Source organism: Cyprinus carpio, chromosome B19 (genome assembly GCF_018340385.1).
Source record: "Cyprinus carpio isolate SPL01 chromosome B19, ASM1834038v1, whole genome shotgun sequence".
Classification (NCBI taxonomy): domain Eukaryota; kingdom Metazoa; phylum Chordata; class Actinopteri; order Cypriniformes; family Cyprinidae; genus Cyprinus; species Cyprinus carpio.
In genome coordinates, this window is record NC_056615.1 from 6,639,646 (window position 1) to 6,666,206 (window position 26,561).

General features: G+C 35.9%; 2 protein-coding genes across 2 annotated transcripts in view; one reads left to right on the forward strand and one right to left on the reverse strand.

Moving 5' to 3' along the window:
* Positions 1-23,129, reverse strand: part of LOC109112276 (regulating synaptic membrane exocytosis protein 3-like) — a 76,228-nt gene extending 53,099 nt beyond the window's left edge. Inside the window, exons 1-2 of the mRNA XM_042744770.1 lie at positions 22,956-23,129; positions 11,084-11,372 (exon numbers count right to left, since the gene is read on the reverse strand). Coding sequence (XP_042600704.1) covers positions 11,084-11,333 — 250 coding nt within the window. The 5' untranslated portion in view covers positions 11,334-11,372; positions 22,956-23,129. The remainder of the gene's footprint in view (positions 1-11,083; positions 11,373-22,955) is intronic.
* Positions 1-26,561, forward strand: part of LOC109085447 (atrial natriuretic peptide receptor 1-like) — a 1,054,061-nt gene that overhangs the window by 365,690 nt on the left and 661,810 nt on the right. The gene's annotated exons all lie outside the window — the stretch shown is intronic.

Consider the following 26,561-nt stretch of genomic DNA (forward strand, 5'->3'; position numbering starts at 1 on the left):
GTGCATTCCCTTCAAAAACAAATGTAAACCACTGCGTCTTCAGCGGCTCAGATGTCAGGAGTAAATGACGACTGCTGTGTTCATGATTACATCCAACAACAGAACACCTCAATCGCTTAGGAGTCATTCTTGTCTACATCTGCTCCAGCGGTGAAACAATGGTGGACTGATGATAGCTCACTCAGGACGGGTCTAAGGTAACACGCCAGTCCAGTCTGTGCTAAAACGCCACTGTCAATCAAACTATCGTGGGAGGGGTCTGTCAGTGTGATGTCTTACAGACAAGAAGCAGAAGCAGAAGCAGCTTGATTTGAGAAAGGGGAAATTAACAAGATTTTTTTTTTAAAAAACTGGGTAGATTTTTATGATTATAGGGTGGTTGTGTACACACATTGCCAGCATACATTTCTGTTCAAACTACTTGTAAAAGTGCGTCGCATCCGATGACCCCTTTAAATGAATTAGCAGAGTTAGCTCTGGTGTCAAAACTAGTAAAAAATTCAGTTGCTATCGAATTCTGGAACTGGGTTATCATGTCAAGCCTGGTGTCAACATATTAAGGGAACTGTAAAAGATGCAGGGCTGAAAGAGGATGGAGACGAATAAATGCTCCAGAACAGCTTCCAAGATCATCACAGCAATTCTGAGACTGCAGACAGAAAGGGGACGCCAGTGAAAACAGCGAAGGGCCTCACAAGGAGAGTACAAGTCTTCGAGATGACATCTACGAATATGTCACTGAATGCTAACCAACTTTCAAGGGGAACGGCACACGTAGGACTGAATTTCAGCTCTTTAGAATACAAACACTTCTAACAATAGTGTTGAGCCCTGTGTCAACAGAATAGGGAGCAGAGAGTAATGACTCACTACAACAATAAGCAATGATCCGTATGACTGAACACGGCAAAAATAAAATTCATTGTTACAGATGCAACTGCGAAATCAGTTAACACATTGATTTTTTTTTCTTGAACTTTATTACACTGATCAGAGTAAGTATTCTATTTAGGATATAACAGAGTTGTAACTATATAATGTGGATTGCTTGAGACTTGCAGTAATCTTACATTCATCATTGGGCAAAAATTATATACCACAGTATTCATGACCTTAATCTAAAGAAAGAGACATTTTAAAAAAGACAGAAGTAGCAACAGATCTTTTTCTCCATATTGTGACATACATCTGAGTATGAAAAAAATGTAGTGCTGACTACTGATCATCTAAATGCGAGCTTGCATTAATCAGACAATTTAATTGGAGAAGTCCAGCATGCATTACTAGATGGAAGCCTTTCATTATATTATAAAAAAGCTGAGATCTGTTAATTCATCATAAAAAGTGATCGTGTCTCTTGGACTTTTACTTTGTCTTTATGGACTTTTCGAAGCTTGAAAGTTTTGGTGTAAAGGACTTTCAACAGAGGGACAGAAGTCTATCAGATTTTATTCAAAATATCTTCATTTGTGTTTACAAGAGTAACAAAAGTCCTATTGGTTGGGAACGACAAGAAGGTGAGAATTAAAAATTTTAGGTGAACTATCATTTTTATGCCCCCCATTTGTTAATGCATTTTGTGCAATGAACTAAAATGAACAACAAATACATTTTAACAATATTTATTAATATTAGGTTAATTGAATCTTATTGTAAAACAATACCAGCAAGCCAAACCCAAGTGTGAACAATAGTACATCTTGATTACTAGTTGTACCAGCCACAAGCCTGAAAAAAACCTGATAGTGCGAGAGTGCATTCGGTCTGACTATGAAGTACAAGACCCCTCTTCTGAAAGAAGATCTCATCAAATGGAATATAAAATCAAACAAAACCTCACATCTCCGTTCAATGGTTCTCCTGCCTGCTGTGGCTGCAGAGCCGGTGCAATTTCTGAGTGCATGTCTTTGTTGTTTGTGCAAAGAGAGTTTAGATAATAGCAGGACCAAAGGTGCTCTCCACTGAGTCTGTGCCGGAGCTGTTTTTGGGAGTGCAGGGCTTGCCAGGAAAGCAGCGTTGGAGCTGTGGAAGGATGACTCAGAGCTTACCGGTTTCGGAGACACTCTTTCCAACTCACTGTGCACAATTCCACCTTCTTATACCTGCTAAGAATAGCAGTGAATAAAGGAGAGTTCCAAAAAGGAAATGCACCTGTTACTCAAGTGGAAATAACTAAGTGCACAGAAATGAAATATACAAAACTCTGCACTGTTCTGTGTTCCACTTAAGTAACCAAGTCACACAGGGTTGGAACGACTTGATATTGAATAAAGGGAGTAGTGCCTTTTTTGGGTGAGCTATTCTTTGCTTTGCATGATATTTGTTGTCCTTGTGATGTAATTCCATACATTTGTTTAGCTGATGATCTTGTTTAGCCATTTTCAAGAGGAGTTACGAGCCACTAAACATTCAATTCATGATCCTAATGGAAGCAGGACAAGCACAATTACAAAGCCAATGAATGAGTCCAAGAGCTATTCAATGCCATTTTCTTAATGTCACCTCTGCTGGTGGGAATGGAGGCTGTTCACCCCTGTGAAGCTGTGTCCTGCTGTGCTCATTGTGAAAAAGATGTCTATCAGGAGAAAAAGGTAAGACACTACACAGAAAACGACACCTGCTTTTGGCCTTGTGATCAATATATTGATCAGCGTGTCATCTGGAGTGTATAACAGCAGTCCAGATTGATTTTAATGGCACATTTTGACCGAAGGCTGTGAAACCGAGCAGAACCGAGTGGGAGGTTTATTGTGCAAACACCTTAGGCCACAGGAATAGAACAAAACATGTAATTGGTAAATAATAGTAAATGATTTCAGGTTGATAATGTAATACAAAAAATACAAGTCTGCTTGCCTAAGAGCCTACAAGCTGTTCTTTAGCTTCTGCTGCAGTGAACCACGGAGAACAATGCATTAGTGCAATTGTGAATAAAACAAGACTGAGATGGAAATGGTGGAGGAGATCAAAAGTGCATGATTTATAAGTAGGACATGTGAGGTGCAAAGTCTGCATACATTTATATGGTGAAATATACACTTGGATTCAAATGAACTGGGTAAATCTCAAAAAAATTAAAACTGTAACCACATCTTCAGGACCGGTGGGCCAAAATATAATAATTAAAGGTAGGGATGGATTAAGATTATAATTGTGGCCAAAACAATACCCTGAAAATTATTTTTTGGCTCATGGCCGATTACTGATAGATCACAGAAATTAAAATGTTTAAGACTAAATCAATGACAAAAAAAAAAAAATGAAACAACAAATGATGAAAAATTTTGATCAGTGACATTGATTTTGATATTTCCTAAATATTACATTTGAGTAATGTTTAGTTAGTCTTAATGAAGAATGATAGATAGTAATAAGGGATAAAAATAAGGAAAGTGAGCATGTACAATAATATTAGGTGATATTTATATAAAACATTGACCGATTAATAAAAAAATATATATAATATTGGATGCTAATTCATATGATACTGATGTGTTTATTTAATCTAACTGATGATACACAATTTTTTTGCTGAATAAAACACATTTATGAGAAATTACATTTTTTAGCATTGGGAAGTCAAACAAAAAGTGACTTTAGAAATCAATATATTGTTAATTAAGATAATATCTAATATAATATAAGCCTATCACTGACCTAGTCCACAGTAATCAAACCCTTATGAAAAAGTAATACACTTTAGAATTTAAAATTATAATCAAGTACTTTACATGTGCTTTAGCATGCTAGTAAACACATTAAAATGAATGCACTTCTTTAAAGCACAACAAAATGTAATTTAAAGTAAAACTTTTAACTTGACTAAACTTAAATGTACTTAAGTGTGTTAATAAACATATTCATTAGAGTGAACTCTTATTAAGGACACTTAAAGGGTTAGTTCACCCAAATATTAAAATTATGTCATTAATGACTCACCCTCATGTCGTTCCAAACCCGTAAGACCTCCGTATATCTTTGGAACACAGTTTAAGATATTAAATAAATAAAAACATAGCTTTCAGTCCCTCCATTTTAAAATGTATGTACGGTATACTGTCCACGTCCAGAAAGTTAATAAAAACATCAAAGTAGTCCATGTGACATCAGAGGGTCCGTTAGAATTTGTTGAAGCATCGAAAATACATTTTGCTCCAAAAATAACAAAAATTACGACTTTATTCAGGATTGTCTTCTCTTCCGGGTCTGTTGTGAACGCGACTGCTGTGACTGTTGACGTACAACGCTGCTGACGTGTTTTCTGGTGCGCCCAATAACAAAGAAAACATGTCAGCAGCGTCGTAGGTCAGCGGCGTCACTGCAGTGTTGTGAACGCGCTCACAACAGACCCGGAAGAGAAGAAAATGCTGAATAAAGTCGTAATTTTTGTTATTTTTGGACCAAAATGTATTTTTATTACCTTTCTGGACGTGGACAGTATACCGTACATACATTTTCAATGGAGGGACGGAAAGCTCTCTGACTAAATCTAAAATATCGTAAACTGTGTTCCGAAGATGAACGGAGGTCTTACGGGTTTGGAACGACATGAGGGTGAGTTATTAATGACATCATTTTAATATTTGGGTGAACTAACCCTTTAAGTGTCATTTTATTTTTAATTACCATTATCTGCAATTACAAAAAAAATTCTGTCATGACAACTCTCTGAGAGTTTGGTATTGTATATGACAATGTTAATGTGTTTGATCTTAGAATAGATCTAAGACTGAATTAGACTAGATTGGAATAGATCTACGTTGCTGCAGAGTAAGTAATGAGACTTGCTACTGCCAAAACATTCACAGACATGCTGCTGTGAGGATTTACGAAATGCTGCTGCTGCACATATAACATATGAAATAACCTCTGTGTATAACATACATGAAATAACCCTGTAGCAGATCTATACAGGTGGAGCTGGGGGAGGTGGAGGGTTTCTGAAGCACACTGCAACTGATACAGCAAAAACCAGTCAGCTGCGCCATGTGAATAATGATGTCATTATATCAGATTGAGTTAGAACCTGTCAGATTTTGGTTTTAATAATACAAAAGTAAATGCTGAAATTAACATTAAGATTAATAAATGCTGCAGAAGTATTGTTCATTCTTAGTTCATGTTAACTACACTAGTTAACTATTGTTAAATAATGAACCTTATTGTTAAGTGTTACCAAGTATATAAATGTATCTGTATACAATAAACCCACAATACCAACTACCAATAGGAGTTTTCTGGCTGACAGCAAAAATATATTTTGCCTATGTCACAATATGAGGTAAATCCGGCACGATACATGATACTGATTTTTTGTTGACAAATTGGTTTGGAACAGTTATTGAATAAACAATTAACCTAAACTACTATGTCTGTCTGTCTGCTTGACTATTTTATTGATCACTGAGAGAGCACTGACTTGGTATGATGTGGGTTCAATATAAAAATGAATATTTAAAAAATAGCTTAGATGTAGTAAACTACTTTTGACATGTTGCTGTAGCTTAGCTTGCTACATTTCCATGGGCTGAAGCTTTAGTGTAGTGAAGCTTCATTTAATGAAGAGTAACCGTTAGCTTAGCTCACTACATTTTCCAAGTAGCTTGCTCAACACTGCATGTTCAGATATAACTAAATATAGGAGCTCTCCCTTCATTAGCATGACCTGCATTACAAAGGCCCCACAGCAAATAGATTGACAGCTCATTTCGGAAGGAGTGCTGTCAGCTGTTTTAATAAAAACGGAGTTTCGGGTGAGTGGCGTGAAGTAGCCTGCTGTCGTCATGGAGATGGAGCGGGTGCCACTGATGCCTGCCTGCTAGAGCCTTTCAGTGCTGCTGGAAAGTGAAGCTGCCATGTTGGACCATGACAGAGACTCACCCATATGCTCGAAATTAATCGTTTGCAAATACATGTCAGATTGAAAGGGCGTAAGCTGCTTGGTTTTATTTTTTAAATCGTCCGAGCCTATGATGAGGATTAATATAGAGCTTATTAAGAGGTGTTCAGCCTTGAGTACATTCTTCAAGGTTGGCCTTCTTGGTTAGCTGAATAAGTTATAAGCATCCTTAATCTGTTCTCTGTCTAAGTTAATATGAATAACTTGGCATAAACCTGGGATATTAGCTAAGTTCGCCTGAGAGTAACATAGCTACTGTTTGGCTGTTAGCAAGCATGCTAAATCACAACAGACTATCATTATTCTAAAATCTAAAACTGAAACAAAATGAAAAAATAAATGAAGTTTAGACAAACTCACTAGTTATATTTACACTATTTCACTAAATTTACTGACATCTTTTGTTGTTTGACTAATTGAATATCCTGATCCATCACTAATTGCAACGCCCTAATTGCTATGCTAGTATGCTTTCAAATTTGTGAGAAATAGAAAATCTTGATTTTTGCAGAAATATCCTGATGTATCATGTATGTGGCTACCATTTTGAAAAAGAAGTATACTAAAGCATGCTTTTAAAAAGAGTTCTTTTTACCTAAACAATATATTTTAAGAGAATACTTAAGTGCAAACCTAATATAATGTTCTGGCACTTAATTGCATGCTAATTGCAATTAAATACAAATGTATTATAGTTTAAATGTATAATAAATGCAATTACTTAAATTTGAAAATGCTTTTTGACTCACATAGAACACCTTAGCATAAGTACACCTTATTATATTTAAAATATATTAATATTTATTAACTTTAAATGAAATATTGAATAACAAAACAGTAAAATTATAATCAAGTACTTTAAATGTGCTTTAGTATGTTAGCCAACCCATCAGAATAAGTGTATACTCTCTTTACATACACTTAAGTGGCCTTTTATACCATTATATATATTTATATATATATATATATATAAGATATACATCTTTTTGAAACTGTTATCACATCCACGTCAGGATTCTGGCCTTTAGCCGAGTATAAATAAAAAAAATTAAGCACTTACACAGTAAGTCTATTATCAGTCTTGTCAGTCAATCACCCATTCGATTCTCCTTCATCACTCAATTTCTCCGCCGTCTTTTGGCTCCCTGAGCTTATGCACTCACATTTATTGCATCACTTACTCGGAGCTGAATAAGACCCACATCACAGTATCGGATTAAATTGCTTGGCTGGAATCCATGGTGTGTGGAAGTGGAAATGTGACAGAGCTAAGTAAAACAGTTATCCAGGATAAGGGCAGATGGGTGCTGAGGCACTGGCCCTGATGCCCCAGACAGGTGAACCCTGGAGCCCCAAACCTACAACAAATCCAGCCCTTGAGACTCATCAACCCTGCTGGGAGACGACAGTGCACTGAAAAGGTCATCCTTTATAAAGTGCACATACTCACCAACATACTGAGAGAGGTACTGAGAGAGCGAAAGTAAGAGAGATAGAAAGAGAACTGACTCTTTGTGAAGCCACGCCTTATAACTTTACAGACTAATACTAATTTATTATATATATATAGTGATACAAGATTTAAAAGAATTAACATACTGTCATCATTTACTCACCATCATGTCATTCAAAACCTGTATGACCTACTTTTTTCTGTGTAACACAAAAGAAGATATTTTGAAGTATGTTGCTGGTTTTCATTATATGGACAAAAAAAAGAGACATTTCTCCAAATATCTTCTTTTATTAAATTGCATGTCCCACAGAAGAAAGAAAGCCATACAGGTTTGGGAAGACATGAGGGTGAGTAAATGATAACAGATCTTGCAGCTTTGGGTAGTGAAGAGTGAAGTATAAAGAGTGAAGTTACAGGCAGTATTTTTTCCTTTTTTTAATTTTTAAATCGTAAAAATAGGCGTCGACCAATTATCGATCTGGCACATTATCTGCACCGATATTGGTATTGGTCATTTTCTGAACTGATTTGCTGATAAAATAATTGAAAAGTATTTAAAGAAAGTCTTTAATTTTGACATTGATTTTCATTTTTACACCAAACATACAGTATATATTAGTTCAAAGGATCGGTTATCGGTCTACTTGATCTGTAATAATCGGCATCAGCCATGAAAAACACGCCAGTCGACCCCTATCTTAAAATCTTGCAAAAACATTTATGGATTAAACTGTGTAACTCCCAAATGACCTAGAACATCAGTAAACACACCTATATTTGCTCCAAAGACATTTTGTTTACTCTACTGTATTTTTGCACTGTTCACATACGTTTATTTCTATGGGATATTTTTATCGCTTTCAATTTACACTTTTCCCATTTGAGTGGTTTAGATGTGCATTTGACTCGATTCAGATTCCACTTTACTGCATAATTTAACATTTTAAAAAAAAAAATGTAAACAGTAAATACTTTGCCTAGTCTCAATTCATCCCTCAATTCTTACATTTTCTATTTTTAGCAGAATTTTTCACAGTGATCACAGACGTTTATTTCTATGGGATGTTTTTTTTTTTCAGTTTAATGTTTCATTCAAATTGTTACGGCGATAATGTAATTTGAATTAAAATGTTTTCACTTGTAGTCTCAGACTTTATATATACCCCACTGTATACTTAAGATTTTTAAGTAATACTATTCTAGTAATACAATTTATTATACATATAATTTATATTTTGTAATGGCCCATGGTAGATGAAACTTCATTGCCCAGAATGCTCTAATGTTTGTCAAAACAAAGGAACTGTTTTGACAGTTTAGAGAAATACATCTAATCAGTTGAGAAAAACATATTATTCATACAAGGGAACAAACAGGCATAATTAAATTAATAAAAAAAACAACTGTTAATAAAATCCTTCTGTTGGGTGACTGTGCTGTCATTGCAATTTGAATTCCTGTTCAACATCCTGCAGCCAATTCAACTCAAATTCACCCTCATGAATCAAAAGGAGCCAGTTCTTAAATTCTGAACTGTGCTGAAACTGAAGAAACAGTCAACAGTAAAAAAATATATTTAACCAAATGTGTTCATTACAAGAGTCATTACAAACTGGCAGCTGGATTTGTCTGACAGGTTCGTCTGCGTTTGCCAGGACGGCTCACATGAACACACTGCAGCCCTGGCTTGCTGAAATGTGTTAACGCTTGTGGGCTGCTGTTGACCCTTACAGAGAGCGAGAGTGTTACTTGACGATTGCCCCTGGTCACAGAGTCTGTAATTACCCCACAGGAGCACAATTACACCGAAGGAGACCAAAAATAAGAGGGTATAAAAAGAAAGGCAGAACAGTGGGCTGCGGACAACAGAAGTATAGAATCTAGGTCGGTGAAATCTTCTCTTTCTCACCAATTAAACAAACAGAATTGAGATGCAGGTTTATTCCTGGGAGAAGCCAAGGTTATGCCGTGTTACTCATAGTCATCCATGAGTCATGCAGGGTGATGGGAAGGTTAGCCTGTTCAGTGCTTGACTAAGAGCAGGGCGCAATCTACACACGCTCCGCTGACTAACACACAGCATTAATATCCTACAGCCACAAATAAACACGCAGAGCAGATGAAGAACAGCTAATGAAGGGGCGTCCCTGTATATCTGCACCTATTTAAACACAAATTGATGACTAAATTCATACACTTTCTGAGGAGAATGTGAAAGGTGTTTGACCGTACTGAAGTGTTTTAGAGGCCATCAGAGCAAAGCTTGGATTTAAGCTAAGAGCTATGTTTTATACTTAGGGTTTTGAAAAAGACAAGTAATAGGTGCAAGATCCAAAAATGTGTGTGTAGATAATGGAAACCAATGAAACATGCTTAGAAATATTTCATATATTTATCTAAACATATTTATCCAGAAACTATTTTTTCCTAGTAGGCTACTACCATTATATTTTCATTAAATCACTGTGGGACACAGTGAAGCTCAACTATAGCTTACAATATTATTAATGAGGAAGTAACACTGTGTGCAAAAAAGCATTATTGGAAAGGTTACTTTGGAAATGTACCCTATTTACCCTATTAAAATGAAATAAGTAGTGTAACTAACAGATTATAGTTACATTTATTTTGTAATTAAATTACGTAACTCTGGTACATGTAACTAGTTACTTACCAATGCTGCTAACCAGTGGGTTGAAACACACAACACGTGTGACATAAAGTGAAACCAAGTGACCAACATAACAGACGGCAGCATATAAAAATAAACAACTAAAACATCTCCCTTTATAAACACCTGCAGCTGAAAGTACCAGACTAAACACATGAAAATAAAACTACATCCATGTGTCATAAATGTATGTAGCCTAATACATTTTTCTAAAGGTTCTTGTATTTGCTCCCATAGAAGATCAAAAAGAGAGGGTTTGTGCAAGAACAGTTTGATCCAGAGCCATGGTGACCAGAACACAAGAGAAGAACTGACAAAACAAAAATAGACATATTGAGGACCACAGACACCATTATGGAGAGTGCAATATTTTGCAATTGTTTAAAATATATATTTACCCATTAAAAGTGTAGTAAAATCAATTTAAAATCTGTAAATTCTAGAAAGTGATAAATGAAAATGAACTAACTCTCCTGTCATTTCAAAATAAATTCAAAAATTCCGTTTGTGTGTTTTAAAGCTTGGCTGTGTTCAGCTGCGTTGATATTTCTCTGTTTTTACTGATTTCTGGAATGTAATGTCTTCATGAAAGCAGGGTGGAAAATTGGTAAGCATGATTTTTTTGCAATGGTTGGTTGGAGTGTTTCCTTTGGAATAAAAAGACAATGCCTGATATCGTTGTGTGAGACTCTCGTATGTTATTTGCATTAATCCAAAATCAAGTAGCCTATTGTTTTATAATAGCAATGAATCTCATTTCTCTAAAAACTGACTGATTTTATATTCTTAAAGCCAAAAAACACGATAATAATAATTCTGTCTTGCATATGGCCTCATAACCTTATGAAACCTTGAAAATCAAATAAGGACAAGAACGTAGAGCTGAGGTGAAGAAAAGCAAAAATAAATGAAGTGAGAAAAAGTACACACCAGAAATGACAAACCATGGCGTGAAATTGTTCAGGCTGCGACAGCGAGAGCAAACAGAGGTGAAGAAAACAACAAGCACATCTGACGGAGAACAGCAGGGTAGCTGGAGTATTCAAAACTCGCCCACCTTGCTGGTTGAGCTGCAGTGTGCTCTTGCTCCACTGTGACAGACCCACGATGGCCACCATCTTGGCTCCCAGGCTGGAGCGACGCTTCTTGTTTCCGGCCAGGCCTGTGGCATCAGGCCCTGTGCTGCTGGGGCTCTTCTCCAGGCTGTACATGGCGCCGCTGATGCTTGAACTGCGAACCACATTCCGGGCCGCCACCGCACTCATCCCGCCTGGGCTGGGTACGTCCACTGAGCTGCTGAGCATCATGGTGCCTCACTAGCCTCTGGGCGCAGGGCTGGACTGAGGCTGGGAGGAAGACAGAGGGTGAAAAGTTAGATGCAACAAGTCAATTATGAATTAAATCCCAAGAGTCTTTACTCTGCATTAATTTCAGTGGCTGTGTGTCATCCAAAGGATTAGGGTCAGTAAGATTTTTTTATGTTATTGAAAGAAGTCTCTTATGCTCACCAAGGCTGCATTTATTTGATCAAAAATACAGCTAAAACAATAATATGGTGAAATATTATTGCAATTTAAAATAACTGCTTTCTATTTGAATATATTTTAAAAAGTAATTAATTCCTTTTATGCAAAGCTGAATTTTCGGCATCACTACTCCAGTCTTCAGTGTCACATAAGAAATCATGCTGATTTGCTGTTCAAGTAACGTTCTTACTACTATCAATGTTGAAAACAATTGTGTTGCTTAATATTTTTATAGATGTAATGAAAATTCATCCAGTTAAGCTCAATTTAATAAACAAATAATTAAAAAAAAACAACACTTAAAATATTTAGCTAATGAATGTTATGTTCCAAATTTAAAGTTGATATCACAAAAATTGAAGTTCCTGTGAGATTTTGTTTAGGTCCTATATTAATTGCTATCTAAACTCCACTGAATTTTTTAAGCATTTTCCTGTCAAATGTTTTACATTTCTGTCACAATATTACTTCTATCACAAAGTAGTCACCAAATATGGAACTTTGAGACTCCAACAACATTTTTTGTCAAGATTAAAAAAGATTTTGATTATAAAATATTACAGGACATTTTGTAATATGACACTTCATACTGCCCAATAAGAGGTGGAGGTTGCTAAAATTATTTAAATTCCCATTTTCACAGTAATGCATTGTCCAATTTCAAAGCGGTTTTCACAGGATGAATTTTGAGTGTTTAAGCTTTCGAATGATATCTAATTTAGGATGATTATCATCGCTAATGTGATGCTGACAGTTTAGGGCTGAAACATTTAGTCGACATTATTGACAATGTTGACAAATATTTTTGTTGTCATGTAGTCGTTTGATGTCATATGACCTAATGTAAGAGGCTGAATAACGCGGTTTGACCAGTGTGGCGCTGTAGCGCAAGTCTGTAATTCAGCTCTCCCGATGCAAATCAAGAGAAGAAGACGACACAGCGGCAGCGCTTCAGAGCAAAGGCAGAGGCTGCTGAGCAGCATTTGGATAAATATGTAAATATATATACTGTGCGCTTTCCTCTCAATAACAAAATAATCACATCAAAAATGACAGCGGTGAGAAGGCAGCAGTTTAAAACGCATATGATTACTCTGATTAATCTGATTTAGCTTATGTCACTAAAACAAATTCCTTGTATGCACAAGCATACTTGGCAATAAAGCTCTTTCTGATTCTGATTCAGAGATGTGGATGTTTGCACGAGCTCTGTAGTTCAGTACTCCAGTAAAGTCCAGTCACGTCACGTTTATTTATTTAGTACTTTATGCAAAAGATAGCCTTAAATCAAGCAGCTTTACAGTATTATTAAACATGAAAAACCAGAGTCAGTGTCGCTTTTAGTTAGAATTACAACTTGATTTTCTGTTATAAAGCAGCTCTCCAGTGTGGAGCGAGCTAATAAAATCTTTTTATTAGTGGGGAAAAAAACATTTCATTATAGTTTGGTTTGCAGAGATCAAAGCTTGATCTAGCTCAGGACTGTTTTGATTATCATAACCCTATGGTATTTTAAGAGAGATTATGTTGTGAATATTAGTTTGTCCAAAAAATAAAACGTCTTATCACTTAACCTTAATTTTGTTTCTTATCCATATGATTTACAAAAATATATTTTAGGTAATTAAATAATTAAATGGTGAATAAGAGAGTTTCTCTGCCATCTCAGTTTGTGTGCCAAATATATTTATTTGTATAAATTAATTGTATAACTGTAATTACATACTGTATGACTTTCAAAAGTGATTACCTTAATTTATTTGTTAGAATATGTATAACTCAATATTTTAACTAATTGCAAAAGCTGAAAAATCAATAAATGTCTACTGATTAATCAGCAAAATAATCGATGATTAGTCGATTAACCATTCTAATAATCGCTAAATTAATCTATTATCAAAATAATCATTTGTTGCAGCCCTATGACAGGTAAGAGGTTAATAGCTGTTTTTTTTTTTTTTTTGAATCACTATTTTCATAATGCACAAGTTATAATGATTTATGTTTCAGCCTTTCCTGCACCTGAGCTGTGAGTTGCCTGTATTGAACGTGATGCAATAAAAAGTTTGTGTGCCATGCAATTATAGCAAGAAACATCTTTTTATGAGACTGACCTTATGGGCTGCGTGCAAAAACAAACAATGCAAACAAACAGCGTATGTCTATCGATGAGTAATTGACTCTTATGAGTCGCTTCTTTTCAGTGAATCGAAACCATGCAGAGCGATTCCTGAAACAACTGACTCTTATGAATCACTTCTTTTTAGTGGATCAAAAACAATACTTTTGTTTCCCTCTCTCCATAACATTTTCTGGTTTGCTATAAAAATGTCACAAACTACAAATTTTAACATGAGAAAAACATAAAATATATTTTCATAAATAGTTATTTAAATTAGCACACATATTTCTCTCATGTGGCTTGCTTAGCTTAGCATATGAGGACATGAAATGCTCTTGCTCATGTGTGCAGAATGATGCTGGCCTGATAAATGATTCAGAACAAGCACTGGCGTGACATCTAAAAGCACTAGTAATCAGAAATCAGTCCTCTTCCAGGTGAAAAAGATCACACAATTCCCCACAATGCACTGCAGACTCAAGTTCATCTGCTTTGCGAATTCGAGCTGTAAATGAAAAAAGAGTAGCCTAATCTGCATTCTATCTTCTCCGTGAACAGCATCTGCATGTTTGTTTTCTGCACTCCCATTCTCTTTCTCCCTGCTCTCCACTCGCCGCTTTGATCTGTGCTTTCTCATATCAGCTCAAGTGTTTCTGGGTCCGTGACAGTCCTCCCTCTTGGAAATGAATCAGCCTGCCTCCCTGAGTGAAAATAATCATAATTTAGAGCTGGATCTGGACTAACACTCCTTTGAAATGAAAATGGAATGAAAAGAAAGCATGGTAAGTCTTTATCATAGTAATCAGGTTGATTTAGGCGAGTGTATATGGGGTCTGAATGGCTGGGAGAGAAGAGCGGAAAACAATGGGCTGAAATGTGGCAGCATGGCCGATCAAAGCGACCCGTGGCCTTCAGCTGCTTTGTCTGCCGTCGTGCCTCGAGCTCTAAACTGTGGGCTCTGATAAGTACAGACAGATTAAGAGGGAACCTTTTATCAAAACATCTCACTGCGCAGACTGTATTATAGCAAGGCATCACCCGTGTCGACCCGCGCCGTACAAACAAAGCCTGACACTTTTGGGGTCAACTAGAAGCGAGTGAAGTAGGTCCCGTTTATTTACAGTGTCCTGGCAGGACTTAATAGAGCAAGAACTTGTAGGTCGCTGTACTCTCTCAATCACAAATACCACTTTACACAGACACGCTGGCAATGCTGCTGGTGCCAGACCCAGTGCCCAATTTGGCCTCGTTCCACATGTTGCCAACAAGGAAAAGCAGAAAAATAGCCTCAGCTATAAGCCTTTAAACCTGCTGCTGGTCTTAAAACAGAAACCATAACATCCAAGACTGAGAGTCAGGATAATATTCTCAGTGTCACAAATCAAAACTTGATTGACTCCATTAGAATCTACACTAGAAGTGCATGATGAGCACAACAACCAGTTTCAATTTTTGTTGTGCTGCAAAAGTAAATCTATTAACGAAAAAGTGAATCTGTTCTGTTCATCTGACTTATAATGACAAATAACATGCATCAATATAATTGAAATCAGTTTTTCAAAACTAGTAAGACTTGTAAACATTGACTGTGATGCTCCATGTTTGTCTATATGAAGGATTGGCAAGTTTCAGGTCACTTTCAGGCTCTGGTTCGTGGTCTTATGCCACCACAATAAAACAACAAATAAGACAAAAATAAATCTACAAATGGAGAAACAGGTGTTTGTGCCCCTAAACCAGGGCATGAAATTAAAAATTCAAAATTTCCACACAACTAACAAAATATACAATTCATTTGAATATATGCACTGTCAGTTACGTCACTTAAAGTAGTGGAAAATAAAAAGTATTCTATAACACAACCTAAAATGTGCATGTATTGCAACAAGCAAATGGATGCTATAATTTAGCCTAAAATATGCATTTTCATGCGACATAAATTTTTTGTTTTTTATTATTCTTATAAGAGGAGTGACTGTAATTGGTCACACTTTAGTTATAGGGACCAATTCTCACTAATAACTATTAATTATGGTCATGCAGAATAAGGCATTAACATGTGCTTTATTAGTACTAAAAACAGCCAATATTGCTTGTAATATGCATGCTAATAATCTACTAGCTAATAGTCAGAACTGGTCCTCAAACTAAAGTGTTAACCTGAGAACCAAATAAAGAGTAGGGCCTACATTTACAGGAAATGTAAATGACAGTTACTGTTTTTAGAGGTGTGAATGTTTTCTTACACAACAGCTGCCATATCAATATCTAGATTGCTTTTGGTTTATTTTTATTATTTGTAATTTAGTGATTTATAACTGATAAAATATATATTATCAATATATAACAAGGCATGATATTTGACATTGTTTTCCATATGAGATCCAACTGCAAGGTTCTATCGATAAATGTTACAACATCTTATTTTACTTCTTAAATAGCACAGATATAAAGTTTTTTAAACAAATGATATTTAAATAGACCTAATACTATGAGAATGATCTGCAATTTTCAACTAAAAAAGAAATGTAGCCACTAAATATTCAGATTTAGTGGTCAGTGCCACCTTTGTCATTATTTGTCTGGGGCATTGCGTGTGATCCACCAGCTGGACCAACACTAATCTGTCAAAAACCAGCTTGGGAATTCATGCTGGTGTCATCTCAAGGGTGTTTTAACAATTCTGTAGACTTCAGCAGAACACAGTTCTTTTAGAAGTAGTTCAGCAGAGAAGCAAACACCAAGATGACCCTCCCCAGACACGTTCAATCACTCTCACCACAGCAGAGGAGGCCAAATCTCAGAGAAGTGAAGAGGTCGTCATTAGTCACCGGAGAAAACGGGGCGGCCCATCCATCACTGGCCCGTTAACCCACTTCTCCATCCAGAATTTCTTAATTTGGACCTGTGCTCAACACATTATCTCCTAACACTTCTTTTTATGGGCTGGAGAGATAAGATGAATTATATGACCTCTTTGGGATGACGTTGACAAAAATCTCAGCCATCTGGGCTCCTCTGGTTTAAAACCAAGACACTTCTGTCCTCACTGGAGAAAGATCATGATTTCTTGAGAAGTGAATGTGTTCATTGAATCCTTACCAACTGCATTTCACTGAGCCATCAGGGTGAGCATGGAGCACATGAGTAACCAATTAATCAAATTACAGTTAATAGAGTTGAAATCATAATTGCTTTTGGCCTCGTCAGTTTCTGGGCAATGGATACATGTAATTACAGTTATTAATCAGTCCACTGGATGAGGAAAAATTTACTTATTTTATTGAAAACAAATTATACATTTTAAGGTTTGACAGCATGAGGAAGGGTCTTTGGAGGTGTCACCAAAAATATTTTGCCATTAATGCACACTATACACTCATTTTCATCTAGTTTCACAAAGAACCTTCAACATCAATGGAATGTTTCCATTGCAGAAAAGGTTCTTAATGATGAAAAAAGGTTCTTCAGATTAAGAAAATGTACAAAAAATTGGTTCTTCTATGGCACCACTGCAAAAAAACAAACAAACAAAAAAAACACCCTTTATTTATTAAGAAATGGATAGCCAGTATGATGGTAAATATCACAAGATTCTGGTATACTGTTTATAACACAGATATATCAATTATATGTGGGCAGAAATGCTTTCAATTATTTACACATGTGAGCAACCAGAAAACATGGAGGAATGTCAAAATACACAGTGTGATATGTTGCAAAAAAGTTGAATTTACATCTGTGGTTGGCAAGCAATGACGCAACTTGCCGCGTTCATACAGAATTCATTTGATGCGCTTCCACTGAGACTCAACTGAATAATCATGCTTCGCATCCATCAAGTTCTAAATAATCAAATGTGAACAGCAATGCTATCATTTACAAAGTGTTTAACTCATCCGGCTATCCAAAAATATCTTTACCAGATTTTTATTTACTATATAAACTACTGGGTTGAATTTCCTGACAAAAATAACTGTATTGTGAAACATACAGTTACGGTGGCATGAAATAAGATTTTGTTTAACCGCCCACTTCAATGCATGTCATGATTGTTCTGGCGCCTCTTTCTCTATTTCTGTATATTTTTGGAAAGGATAAATTTCATTTCATGTTCAAAGTCAGAGATTTCAGGCCAGGTCGCTTCTACATCACACTTGATAGATGTGTGAACGCCAAACTCAAAAACACAGTCCTCTACAGGCTGTCTGTATAAGGTTTCTCTCATCGCACGAGCTATGCTGTGTCACGGCATGAGTAATGCTACAGTCACGCTCGCTTACACACACAGCTAAAAAGAGGCCTGGACTACAGCAGCCCACAACACTCTCTCCATTAACACACCATTAGCTGTGTGTGTGTGAGAGAGAGAGAGAGAGAGAGAGAGAGAGAGAGAGAGAGAGAATCAAAGGAATAGTCTGAACTGAAAAACTACCATGTACCAAATGTACCAGCATTTGAACATTTTGCATATGCTGACATGAACTATTTCACACTCAGTTAAGGCTTTAACAGAGGACTGAGTCCATTTTCACTTATTATAAAGTTTCACAGAGTAAAGTATTCTTTAAAAATGTTATTGCCTAATAAATTCTGTTTTATTTTCAGTGGAGAGGGTTGTCACATGGATGCCAGCCAAATACTATACTTGCTTTGTCTTTGTAAACACAAAGGTGTTTTAACTTAAACCTAAAATAACAGTCTATTATCCATAATAAAGTTTCCACCAGAAAAAAAAATAGTTTAATCCTTTCACATTAAAACTGACATCCACCGGCATATTTAGAAGTGTTTTTCGCTTGTAAACGATGCTTAATCTGTGCATATATCTCTTCTGATTTAGATATGACAAATTGTTCACTGGAGAAAGCAATATTATGGATAGAGAACTCATTTGAAGTTAATGATGGATTTGTTTCTTATGAACAGTTTTTCACTTCACAAGTTGTTAATTGTTGGACTGGAGTGGTGTGGATTATTGTGATGTTTTTATCAGATGTTTGGACTCTCATTCTGACGGCACCCATTCACTGCAGAGGATCCACTGGTAAATTTCTCCAAATCTGTTCCTAGAAAGAAACAAACTCATCTGCATCTTGGACGGCCTAGGTGAGTACAATTTCAGCAAATTTCCATTTTGGGTGAACTATTCCTTTAAGCACACTTCTTTTTTCACAAGCGATGGAATGTCATTATGGTTAGAAGTTTGAGATTTCAAGTTGGATTAGTTCACATCTAACTTTAGATGAAATGTGATGTATTACATTCATATAAATTGAAAGTTCACTCAAAAAGCTTCATTATTTTCATACTTAAATGTTCCAAACCAGTATTTCTCCTTCTGCTCTTTTCCAAGCAATTACACTGAATTTAAATTTGAATCTGTCACGCAAAAAAAGCTGTACTTGTGGATAATATATATTAATGAAACAAAAGGCCACTTAAAGGAACAGTTCACCCAAAAAAAAAAAAAAAAAATAACTGAAGATTTACTCACCCTCAGGTCATCCAAGATGTAGATGAGTTTGTTTCTTCATCAGAACAGATTTGGAGGAATTTAGCATTACAGTAAATCACTTGCTCACCAGTGGATCCTCTTGCAGTGAATGGGTGCCGTCAGAATGAGAGTTAAAACAGCTGATGAAAACATCACAATAATCCACACCACTCCAGTTCATTTTTGGGTGAACTGTTCCTTGAATTGACTCCCTTTCCTTTTCCAAAAGGAAAGTTCTTAATTGACTAGCCTGGATAAACAATGGTAAATTAAAACAAAACTTTCTTCCCTCATTCTCCTCTTCGTCTCAATTTCTCTTTTTTTCGCAGTGGGTGATGAAGTGAATTCTCTCGGGTGAGTGTGAGCTCCTCATTGATTCATGTTAGCGCACAGCAGACTTACACTGATTGACACCCTTCGATCTCTCACACTCTCACTTTCACACTCTCTTATGTATTATATGAGACCTTGTACGTCACTGATTATCAAACCCCTCTAAATTTAGCCAGAAAATGCATGAGTGAGGAAACTATAGAGGGCTAAAGAGTGATACAGACAAAAATAATGTGTAGCAGCACTCAGCAAAAGGGTTGCAGTCGACCGCAGAGTAGCTGCATTTTTAATGTGCCCTTTGGTTGTGAGTTTAATCCTAGCGTTATGATGCTGCAATTACTGGAGAAAGATGGGGGCATGTTTACCTTTCACTGTAAGGAAACAAAGACATGATTTGTACTCAAAGTGCACCAAAAGCTTCTAAGAGTCTTGTGCTTACATATTAAAAACTAAATTACAAAGGTCACATTAGGATAATTGCTTAAACAGTATGGATAAAAACACCTTAGTCATGTATGAAAATGTAGACATGAATGCTTGGCCAACACATTTCAAGTATATGGTTGATAAATTTGGCTCTATTAACTCTCTTTCCTGTTTTGCAATATCCTGCTTCACAAAAATATGTCAGATTACAGAAGTAAAATAAGTTCCCAACAATATTTCAGGTTTACTTTAACAACCTCAGTACCCATGGGGGCGATAGAGTTAGGCTACATTGAAATATTATTTGCCATTAATGTTAATTTTTAGGTATAGCTAGCGATAAACATGTTGACAATATAACTAAACAAGCAAGATGTTCTTTAAACTAATGACATTTGTTGACCTAAAAGAGAAAACTGACTGCAGAAGAAGACAATAATTCACACCAGTGCTTGCTAGAGCACCCCTAGTGGCAGCATTGGACAGCTTATTAAAAAAGGAATACTTTTATTCAGCAAAGATGCATTAAATTGATTCAAAGTGACAGTAAAGACATTACTGTTACATAAGGTTTGTATCACAGTCTCCACACTGTTTTCAACTGTTTTCAACATATATGATAATAATAAATGTTTCTTGAGCAGCAAATCAGCATATTAGAATGATTTCTGAAGGATCATGTGACACTGAAGACTAATTCAGTTTTGCATCACAGGAATAAATTACATTTTAAAACATATTCAAATAGAAAACAGTTATTTTGAATTGTAAAAATATTTCACAGTATTACTGTTTTTGGATCAATTCAAAAGCCATTATCAGCATATTTATATCAAAAACATTAAAAATGTTAATTGTACAGATTCCAAACTTTTGGAAATGATTGTATAATGGTTCTGACCTTCATGTCACTTATAAAAGATGTCTTCCAATTATCTCTATAGTTTTATCTAATTTTACTTTAGATCAGGGAACACTACTGTATTAAGCATGCATATTATTAGCATATTAGCTGTTTATGAGTACTTACAAAACACATATTAATGCCATATTAATTCTGCATGACCATATTTTAGCCATATACCTAAAATAACCATCAATAAGGAGTTTACTGAGAGGAAAACTCTTAGTTAATAGTGAATATGTGTTCCCTAATCTAAAGTGTAACTATTTATTCAATTATATAAACATACTCATTTTAAGTAAATAATAGTCTATTTCCAAATTGTAGATGTAAAGTAAAATGTCACAGTAGCATTTGCCAAAAAAGTGCACGTGCATTCACAAAGATGAGCATAATTTGAACATCGCAGCTCACTGACAGGAACAGAAAGACACTTCACAGGATGGCCGCTAAACACCACAGAAGCACAGCCTCAAAAAGTACCACAGAATCTAATCAGCACCTCTGAACCGAGCTCAACAAAAACTATAAATCACAGATTTACTGCCATCAGGAGCCCACTCGCGTCCGAGCCCAGTGCACAAATAAGTATAACCCGGTATAAGAAGCACAAAATCCGGGCCCAGGAGCACCGAACGAAAACTAATGGTTTATTTTACACTCTACTTCAACCTAGAGGTTGTGAAAAAGCCAAGGGTTTCTTAAACACAGAACGCTTGTCTCTAGCTGTGGTACAGTATGTGATGCATTATTTACTTTACTTAGTTGTTCACCTCCTGCACCCAACAAAACATACAGTAACAAATATGTGCAGGTACTTGAAAAATGGATCAGAACAACAAAAACAAACATCAGACCTCTGACTTCACTAAAAGAACCACAACAACTCTTACATTCTCCATCCTTCTGGGCTTGTAACTGGCTTTACCATAGTATTTGAGTGGCACTTCTCAGTATCTGGACATATTAGAGCATTAATGAGCCCATTTACTTGGAAATGCCTCACATTTTTTGGTCCTATTAAGCCCAACATGGCCTTTGACCGAACATCAGTGCATAGGCACCAAATAGTCTGGCAGCTGTGAACAGACCGATAAATCAGATCTTTTACTGCCCTCCCGTAGCTCTCTCAAACGGATGATGTACTTAAATCAGTGAAAGGTGTAACCGCCCTTTTCCCACCCTTACAGCCTTCAGACACTTTATGGATTTAACGTATCGACTCATCAATGCACCAGTGATAGACATATAGATATAGTCAACTTAAACAACAACTCGAACTGATTCACTTTACAAACCGAACAATCAACAGATCCACCATAAATCAATCACTTTGATCAGCTCCTAAGCTGTGCATTATCAGCCACGGAGAAACAGATTTCATTTTAAAATGTCAGTGCTTGGATTCTGTTGATCTTTCATAAAAGGAAGCTATTATGTGTATAGATTCAATGCTGTAAATATTTATTTAGCACACGCCACAGTTCCAGTACATCCTTGTATAAAACTCACAAGGATGCTGTCTGTAAACATCTAGACTATATAAAAACACTAAACTGTCTACTTTGAAATATGCTCAATATCAGTGAATAAGGAACAATGAGTGAACATTAACGTCCATAAACATCTAGTGAATATATGTGCACACTGAATTGTCTGTTTATTTATTTTTAAATAATGTCTTTAATGGCAAAATGAGAATGCAAGGTCTTCAATGCATTTAACGCAAATTGCCTCTTCTTATTAAGTGACATATTGGACATCATATTTTGTCTTATTTAAAAGTAAGCCGTGAAGGAAAATACACATCTAAAACAGATCTCTTTTAAATTATAAAGGGAATAACTCCGAATAAAAAGGCATACAGCAGAGGCTTGATGGAGACAGAACACATATGCAGGAGTGACAATAAATGCAGCAAGAGAGGTTTTGAAACATTCATGCAATGCACAGAATGTCACTGCTTCTCAAATTCAGTTTGAATTAACAAATGCATTTAAATAAAACATAATCGATCCATGCATAATAGCTGACAACGATGCACTCGTTGCCTTTTGAATGCAGCTTTGCCGTAATAATAATAATTCAATGCATATAATGCGAACCTTCACAAACACTTACCGGCAAACGGCGAGCAGAGAGAGGCGCGGGATTGGTTCAGTTAGTCAGATAATGGTGTGTCTCTGTCGTGTCGTTGCAGATAATGTCATTGTTTGGGTTTGTTTGATGTGTCTGGACGGTGTTGCATCCACAGAAGAGCTCGGCGAACGACTGAGAGTGAGTGAGCGAGCGGCGCGCTCCAGATCAGCCTTCTCAAGGCGCGCGCGTCTCTATGGTTACACACCTGATCCGCTGGGCCCTATTGGGCAGGTGTGTAACCATAGAGACGACCGGATAAAACGCTAAATATTTCGTCCCCTGGCACGAGTTACACGCATAATCACACGCGGTTATTAGGAGGCTTAATGAACTACTTCTCATCAACATCAGCCCATACATCCTGACCAGACACACACAGTTACAGTAATCTTGTTTACTGTATTCTTCAGGCTTCTTTTTCCTGAAAATGGCAAGATTTGTGCAGATAAAAAACAAAAAATACCTCAATAATTTTCCTCCTCTCTCACTTAAGGGGTCTTTAATGTATATAATCTTGAGGTCATAACCCATATAATCTTTTGAGTTGATATTGCATTCAATATAATTTTTTATTAAGTATTTATTTAAAATGCACTAACTAATTGAAAAGTAATCCCGTAGCTGTATCCCGCTGTAATCATATGATTTTTCGAAATAAAAATAATGTAGGTTGGCTATTTGACATTAAAGTCTTTCTATCTTATAAATATAAATACAAACATTAAAAAATTCAAAAACAATATATTTGTGGTTTTGACTGCATCCGAGCCAAAATTACTATCGTTACGTAAAACAAAAACTGTTAAAAATTCATTATACTTGAAATAAAATAAACATAAAATATTTAAAAACACATAATTTGTAGCTGAAGATGTTAAAATAACTGGTAATTACTGCAAATAAACTAAAATTTAAAACTTAATGAAAACAAATATTGACACTAAAAAAAAAATGGCGTGGACAAAAATAATGAACTTTAATAATATTAAAACAGAAAATAAAATATCAAAATATTAACAAATACTGTAATAATATCAGTAATATTAAAATAACATTGATTCAAGCTCAACCATTCAACCCTGTTACCAAGCTATTGCAAAAAATGTGCAGTGTGAAAAAAAATTTTCATTTTATTTTTGAGAAATCAGAAAGCTTTTAACTTTGCTTTTTAATATGTTTTAAAAAATTCAATCCTGTTAATATAATAATTATATCAATATACAATGTGATCAATCCGAATGCTGTAAACATTAGAATGTTGTCAACCATTCAGCCCTGTTACTCAAGTTACTGTAAAAATATACAATATTTTGTCTTTAATTTATTGAAATGAGATTTATGGGAATGTCATGGGATTTAAGATAATGGGAAATTCAGTTCAGTTCAATTCAAGTTTATTTGTATAGCGCTTTTCATGATGCATATCGTTGCAAAGCAGCTTTACAGAAAATTAAAGTTTCTCCATTATATTTAGTAAAAGCTTATCAGTGGTGACTATATCAAGTTGATGTCCATATGGCAGAAATGTACAGTATGATAAAAATCAAGCAGTTAGTTAATGTTATGTAATGCAAAATTTGGTAGTTTTGTATGTTGTCTGAGGGCTGGCATTATCTCTTCTCAGGTGTTTCAGGTCTTTGTCTCAGCTGGATCCAGACTGAAGCTTGTGTAATTCATAGTCCCTGTCAGAAACAGAGAAGGTAATAGATGTTCCAACTAAGCAAAAATGATGTGTATAACCCAAGCAAAAGAAAGAAAATGTCCATTTGATCAGATGTAACTGAAGTACAAGGTTACGAAATACATTATGTGAAGGCTTGGCTAAAGAGATGTGTTTTTAATCTAGATTTAAACAGAGAGAGTGTGTCTGAACCCCAAACATTATCAGGAAGGCTATTCCAGAGTTTGGGAGCCAAATGTGTAAAAATCTCTACCTCCTTTAGTGGACTTTGCTATCCTAGGTACTACCAAGAGTCCAGATGTTTGTGACCTTAGGGAGCGTGATGGATTGTAGCGTGGTAGAAGGCTAGTCAGGTACGCAGGAAGCTAAACCATTAAGGGCCTTATAGGTGAGTAATAATATTTTGTAACTGATACGGAACTTAATAGGTAGCCAGTGCAGAGACTGTAAAATTGGGGTAATATGATCATATTTTCTTGACCTGGTAAGGACTCTAGCTGCTGAATTTTGGACTACCTGTAGCTTGTTTATTGAGGATGCAGGACAACCACCTAGAAGCGCATTACAATAGTCCAGTCTAGAGGTCATGAACACATGAACTAGCTTTTTTACATCAGAAACAGGTAACATGTTTCATAGCTTGGCAATGTTTCTAAGGTGAAAGAATGCTGTTTTTGTAACATGGGAAATATGATTTTCAAAAGACAAGTTACTGTCTAATATAACACCCAGATTTTGATTGTAGAGGAAGTAACAGTAGTAATTGTAGAGAACTCTGGTAGCGTAAATAATTCAGAAGTTTCATAATTTAATAGGAGACAATTATTGGTCATCCAATCTTTTACATTTTTAACACACTCTGGTAGCGTAAATAATTCAGAAGTTTCATCTGGTCTTGTTGAAATATATAGTTGAGGATCATCAGCATAACAATGGAAACTAATCCCGTATTTTCTAATAATATTACCAAGTATATTGAAAATAGCAGAGGGCCTATGACAGATCCTTGTGGCACTCCATACTTTACTGGATTTAACTGAGATGATTTTCCATTTGTTTACACTGAGCCCAGATCTGGATCCTCTTTTTGTGGAGTGTTTTCTCTGGATTACTGGATCCTCTTTATGGATCCTCTTTTTGTGGAGTGTTTTCTCTGTGCAGATAGCAGTGTGGGATACGTCATGATGCTGCTACACAATTGGATTAAGAGGTTTATGGATTATGAAGATCTAAATGGGCTGACAAGGCAGTGATAGTCACCTGGAAAGTGAGTACTATTGGATTAATGGTGGCCCAGGCTTGAAACTGCCAGAGTGAATTAAAGCAACAGCCACTCTGCAGAGGTTGAGCCATGCTTGCTTTTGCTCCTGGACATGAGTAATCCTTGTTGATGCTGGTGTTATCCCTGTGTGAGTGGGGAAAGTTGATCCTGCTAGCCGGGGTCACATACATTGACCTCCCACTCACTCATAGACCAGCACTCGGGCTTTCACCATTCCTTAAAACATATTCAGAAAAAAAAAAATACTGTTTTTCATTCTGTATTATTATTATTTTTTACTGCCAGGAAAAATAATAAATCTAAATACCAGAAAGATTGATAAGCATAAGAATTCCCAGTCCCGTTCTTCCAAAGAAAGCTTCTTTTTTTCCAGGAATAGATGTTGCAAAGTCTTAAGCAGAAGGGGAAACCCATATTTATGATCCTGAACTTAAGAAATAATTTAGGTATTAGTTTACCGGTCTGATTGTTTTACCAGCAACAGCAGTCAACATTGAGGAAAAGAAGCATTTTGAAGCATACTATTAATATGCATTTTATATACTGGATATTAGAAGTAGTAGTTCAAGGAAAATTTGATCAATTCCTCAAGTTTACTATTGTTATAATTAGCATGTGCAGTGCA